At 37.2% G+C, this 6,322-nt stretch overlaps 1 protein-coding gene across 1 annotated transcript in view; it reads left to right on the forward strand.

Annotated features, from left to right (window-relative positions):
- Positions 1–5,974, forward strand: part of LOC127221040 (snake venom 5'-nucleotidase-like) — a 32,507-nt gene extending 26,533 nt beyond the window's left edge. Inside the window, exons 6-8 of the mRNA XM_051182933.1 lie at positions 3,294–3,441; positions 4,494–4,680; positions 5,790–5,974. Coding sequence (XP_051038890.1) covers positions 3,294–3,441; positions 4,494–4,680; positions 5,790–5,974 — 520 coding nt within the window. The remainder of the gene's footprint in view (positions 1–3,293; positions 3,442–4,493; positions 4,681–5,789) is intronic.
- The last annotated feature ends 348 nt before the right edge of the window (positions 5,975–6,322 follow it).

Below are 6,322 nucleotides of genomic sequence, written 5' to 3' on the forward strand. Positions count from 1 at the left end.
TATATATGTTTCTAGTTCATGGCCTTTCTTTTTGACACGTAATCCACATTCTACTATTGAAGACATCCAATGAATTTAACTTTTATTTCTAAGTTAAAAATATGTAAGATATACCCCCTTAAGGTTGGGTCGGGGTGGGGGGAGTGTTTGAACATGTGCATAACTGCAGAGGCCGGAGGTCAATGCTGGATGTCTTCCTGGGACATTCTCCATCTCATTTTTTGAGGCACCGTCTCTCATTGGCTAGTCAGTGAACTTAGGGGTCTATCTGTCTTATCTCCTCAGTACTGGGATTACAGATACCTGCTTCTCTGCCTGAATTTATTTTACATAGGTTCTGAGGCTCTGGGGATAGAATTCAGGTCCTCACGTGTGAGTGGCCTGAGCCACCTCCTCAGTTCTTGATTCTCTTTTATATTTCAGTACAGGCACTTTCTATGTTCCATTAGATTCTAGAATGATTGATTGTATTGCTTTCTTGCTATTTCTGTAATGGCTGCTGCTTTATCTCGGCATTGGTTTCTTTTCCCTTGAGCTTTGGTGTATTTCTGTTTTTTCTTCTTTTCCTGAACGTTTTTGGATTTCCTTCTGGACATCTTGGATGTTATGTGTTGAGCCTGTGATCTCACTTTAGCTCCCTGACAAGTGTTGACAGCGGCTTGCTTGGCCTCAGGTGGCTGGTTCCAGCCCTACAGCCTGGGCTGTGGTTTCTATGTTGACCTTTTTGTAGACTCACAGCCCTTTGCATCTTTCCTCCTTGGTGCTACATGGCAGCCAGTCTTTGACTCTGGCTGAGGTCTATCTGTCCAGTTTTCAGAGTGATTCTCATGCTAATTTAATTATTAATACAGGCAAAGGGGAGCATAGTTTATAAGTGGCATTATGGGTTTGCTCTCTTGAGCTTTAACAATCAATCTCTTTCAAGCTTTCCGTGTCCTTGGGGATCACCTTTCTGGTCGTCTTGATTTAAAGGGCTTTAGTTACCGTGCACTCCAATGACCTTATTAAAGTACCCCATGTTGAAGGTCAAGCGGGAGCTGGCAATCAGGCAGACAAAGGAATTCAACTCTCTATCAAGGTTGGTTCTTAAGTGTATGTCGCCAGCACCACCACAGTGCACTGGGGCTGAGTGCAGGGAATGAGGCCCTTTTTGAGTTTCTGTGGTCACCTTTCCCTTCTGGTACTCAGGAAAAGCAGGCGTTCAACGTTCAAAGTTTTCTGTTTATATGCGCCTTTCTACATTAGTGAATGTACTATCAGCTTAGCTGTGGCCCAAATTCTGATCTCTTTTCTCGAACCCGCATGCAATGGTTTACTTTTCTGAAGCCTCACTCATTGCTTCATCCATCCCACCCAGAAGTAAACTCAGTTCCCGGAGCTGATGGGATGGGATGCAGTGCGCTTGTGTCTGACCCATACATAATAGGAAGTCCCTCTCTTGGCTTGCGAACTGATTGTGTAAACATCTATAGTGAACCTGTGGTGGTTCAGACTTGCTTTTTCTCATTTCTGTCCTCCTCCCCTTCCTTTTTTCCCTCTTCTCTTTCCTTGCCTCTGTTTTCCTCTTAAATTGGTGGAAGATGGAAAGGAATGGTTTCGTTTCTAATTCTTTGACCGCTTATCAAACCTGTATTCCTCTTTTTATCGTTGGCCTCTTTCTTTTTAGCCAAACCTGTTCCTTGTTATCATCTGTCACCATTACTGATTATAATGTCATCTGCTCTGGTCCAATACTATGTGATTATTTTTTTTTTAGACTTAAAAACTGTTCTTTTTTCATCTGCTAATCTGATTTATGAAAATCAATTTAGTTTCTCTTTTCTGCCAGTGAAACTATGTGGCTTCTTGTTTTTTCCTTCTTATTTTCTTTATGTTGTTTCTCTGTAATTAGGGCATCTTGTGGTTTGGTGAGCTATATATGTAGGTGGCAATAATGTTATTTTAGTGATGCGGAAATATAATGGAAACCTAAGGTTTTTGTTTTTCAACTTAAAGTTTCTTTAACTGAAAATAAACGATCCATAACAATGTTTTACTCTACAATGCTTTAAAACACTGTGCTTGAGTAATCGAGAACCTTAGTAAAGATACTGACACGGCAGGTTTGTAACTATGGCTTTCATTGTTTAATTGTTTTGATGCTTTGTTTAGCAATTTTCCACCAAATCACAGCACAGAAGGAAGAATACTAGGGGATTTCTATCTAACTACAATTCTCATCCTAGAAAGTCAATAATGAGTATTAACTGTGCCAATTCATTGTATTTTATTATATTTGAAGTGATGGTTGCCTAGAACATGGTATACCAAAATAGGTCAGGTGGTGCTTTTAAATATAACACTTAAAAGGAGCGGAGAGATGCAGCCTGAGAGAGAAAGAAAACAGTGTAAACAAGGGCAGGAGGGTTACCTGAAGGCTGAAGGGAGCCCTGGGGATAGCCACAGGAAAAGGTTGCGAAAGTTGCTTAGGTTTCCCTTGGGGCAGGGGCTTTGCCTTCCTCAGCATCTCAGCATCTTGTTTCCCCAGAATAATGCTCTTACAGCCCGTGCTTGCCTTTTCCTAAATTATCTGCGTGGGTGAATCTTGTTTCTGACTTTTAACCATTTTATAAACTAGATTTCTTCACTTGATCTTAGCCTGACACGTAATAGATGACAGCATTCCCAATGGCAGGACTTGTATTAGAAAAGTCTTGTTAGCCTCATCTATTAAAGATGAACATTCTCACCACGCTACCCAGGATGACCTTAGATTCACTGTGTAATCCATGCGGATTTTGTGATCCTCTTGCTTTAGTCTCTCAAATGGCCAGGGTTGCAGGCTTGTGTTACCAAGCCCAGCTGGTCATTTCTTAATATGGGAGTAATAGTAAATATTAATAGGAGTCAGGTGTTTCTAAAGTTTATAAGGGGCTGTAGTTACACACACACACACACACACACACACACACACACACACACACACACACAGTCTCTTTCACCATTGTATTCCTTTGAGAACTTAGGATGGAAATGGAGATGGCAGTCTCACAGTAGTTCAGTTGTAGGAGAAGAGAAATTCTTTAAGTTTCTCTTTGAGTAGAAGGAAATAAAGATACAATAACTCAACATTGCTTTTATTGTTTGACCTTTTGGAATAAAGGCCACAGGACAGCTTCTGTTCCAATGCACCCAGCTTACGTGCACCCTGCCTATCAAGTAGCATAGAGCTATCACTCACTTCAGTTCTAACATTTTCTCAATTATAAATAGTATTTTGCAGAATTATCTGAGAATATGTTTTTACATTTCAGATTTCCTCAGGTGGCTGGGATAGAATTTGGATTTGATCCAGATGCAGAACCAGGACATCGGGTTATAAGAGACACTGTGAAAGTTCAAGGACAGTACCTGTGGAAAAAAAAAGTCTATCTTCTGGCCACTAAGGAATACATAGCAAATGTGAGATTAGTTCCCTTTGAAACCTTTTAAGAAAATTCACTGATGCTAATATACATGCTCATGTCCACACATATTTGAGTTTCTCTTGGTGATTTCAGAACCTCAGAAAATAATGTTTGCATTGTTTTTTTTTTTTTTTTTTTTGATGATTCATGAATTGAACTAATTTTATCTCATGGTATACATGCATGATTTCATTGTTTTGTGCTAACAGATTTAAAAATATGGGCCATCTAAAATCCATGCATACCAGTTGTTCCTTATACAGTAGGCAAATGTTGCCAGAAACATGTAGCCCAAAGTGCTATAATGGATTTCGAGATTCAAATAGGGATAAACATTCCTAAAACACTTGCCATTTCTTTTTTAGATATATTTTAATCATTTATATAATATTTTGTTACTTAGAATGAAGCAGATGACTGGGTTGTAAGGCCCTTACATATGAATTCAGTGGATTCCCCACTATTTGATATGGAGTCCCAGGGGCAGAGAACCTTGTTGGATCCGTAACTGTGTGCTCTAATGCTGAGAGCCCTTTAGTAATTTCAGATAAGAGTCTACATGCTTCTATTTTTAAATCAATTTATATCTTTATTAAAATAAGCATGCTTTCATATTCATACCTCAGGTGATAGTTCAGTACAATTGTCGTTTTTTATATAATTTATTTTACATATCAATCCCAGCTCCTTCTCCCTCTCATACCCCTCACTAATCCCCCATCCCATCCCCCATCCACTCCCCAGGGAGGGTGAGGCCTTCCATGAGAGATCATCAGATCCCTATAGTATTATTCTAAACAGCCTCTCTCAGTTAACTTTACAACCCTCTTTAGAGATTGAAGGTGACCTATTCTCAAGGCTGTTCAGCAATAGAGCTGGAACAACAGGGTCACAGCTACCATTCCTAGATCTATGGAGGAGGACAATATTTAAAATATATTAACTTCAATTTAAGAAAATACTGTCAATGTGGGAATAAATTAAAAATATACTTGATGTATTCATTATTTCTTGCTTAGAAAATTGAATTACATTTTTGTATTTCAGGGGAAGGATGGTTACAGTATGTTTAAAAGTTGCCCTCGAATGTTTGATACTGAAACCGCGCAGGTGCTGTCTACGGTTGTCATGAATCACTTTGAATCAATAAAAATTTTGCAAGGAAAGAAGAAATGTGTTTCAGGCCATCGAATGAGTTTGATTATGACAACAAACAAATCACCGTCACTGACAGGTGACAGTATGGTTTTGTTTCATTGGGTAAATTTTTCTTAGACTCTGATTTTAGGTGGGCATCCAGGTGTCTGAGGAAGTGTCAGGAAATAAAGACTGACCTTTATTTTCCAAGGTAAAAGGCAGACACAAGGAACTACCGTTACAAGGAATGCACAGGCATCCAAAGCCATGGAGAACAGATACATTCTAGGAAATCATGTCCTTTTTTTAGTTTTTCTGCTTCATAATCTTCAGCTGCTTCTACAACGGCTATCTTCTAATCTAGATGAAAAATTATAACCTGTCAAATTAGCTTATTTCTGTCCAATTAAACATTTTGTGTTTTCCTACTTGATAAACACTGTCCCTTGGTATATAGATGCCCATTTATTGATGAGGTTAGAATCTTAATCTTCTTTATAATGTTACTTTAACAACAATCCAAGGCCAAATCCAATCAAATCACAATTATGTTTATAATTGGTTGATTCTTTGATAAATAATTATATTCCTAAATATATCCAAGTTCTGAAAGCTATAATTATACCTTTTGGAAGGAATTGAGTTATCTTTTTTTTAACACAAGACAGTAGAGTTTCTTAATGCACTGATTATACTTTTTGTCTAATGTTTTTCAAAATTTTAAAGGGGGAAACAAATGACAGTATCACATATGATCATGACTAAATGAACTCAATGGTCTGTCTACACACACACACACACACACACACACACACACACACCGATTAAAAAGAATCATGAATTTGAGAGGGAATTGACATATATAAACATTGTATTAAGCTGTATTGTGTGATGTTCCTATATGTGCACATATTGTATTACGTTCAAATCAATCATATCTATTTTCTTAAACATTTATTATTTGTTTAAGTATACAATATCTTAAAACCAAAATGAATTGATGCAATTTTGATTATGTTTCATAGTATGTCTAATGGAGGTTTATTCATGGTTGAATAGTTGATTGTGAAGATGGAGATAGTCTGAATAAAATTGCATCATCATTATAAGCTTCACTTCATATATTCTGATAAAGCTTTCATTATGATTTAAGAATATTTATTTTAGAGGCCATACTTATTTTAACTGGTTCTACTGCATTTCTAGCCTTTGAGGAAGAATCAGACAAACAATCAGGAGTCATTGCAGTTCCTGGAATAGAAGGAAGAATCTGTCATATTTCTCCAGATATGAAAGAACATTTGCACCAACTTAGAACTGCAAGAAAGCAAGGCCGAAGAACTCTGCCCAGCATTAGTGATAATGCATTTGAGAATTCTGATTCTGACTAAGTATAACATCATCAGTATGTTTTGTTAGTGCCCAAATGAAGCTGACCACTTTTGGCAGAGTTGGGCATAGTTACAGAATCTCAATTATTTGTATCATTCTAGAATTTATATTAATTCTAGGGATATTGCTCTAATTGTTCTTTTCATTTAATTTTTATCAAGTCACGTAACTTTTGACTCTTCATTGTGTTGTGTCAAAACATTAACAAACATTAGTGATTTAAGGATAGACAGTATAGTGTTTACTGTTAAATAAAATTCATGCTCACCTTCTCATAGTATTTATTTGTATACTAACCTTTTCTGATATTGTTTATTTTTCCATCCAAATGAAATATGCATGCATAT

Source organism: Phodopus roborovskii, unplaced genomic scaffold, assembly GCF_943737965.1.
Source record: "Phodopus roborovskii unplaced genomic scaffold, PHOROB, whole genome shotgun sequence".
NCBI classification, from domain to species: Eukaryota; Metazoa; Chordata; class Mammalia; order Rodentia; family Cricetidae; genus Phodopus; species Phodopus roborovskii.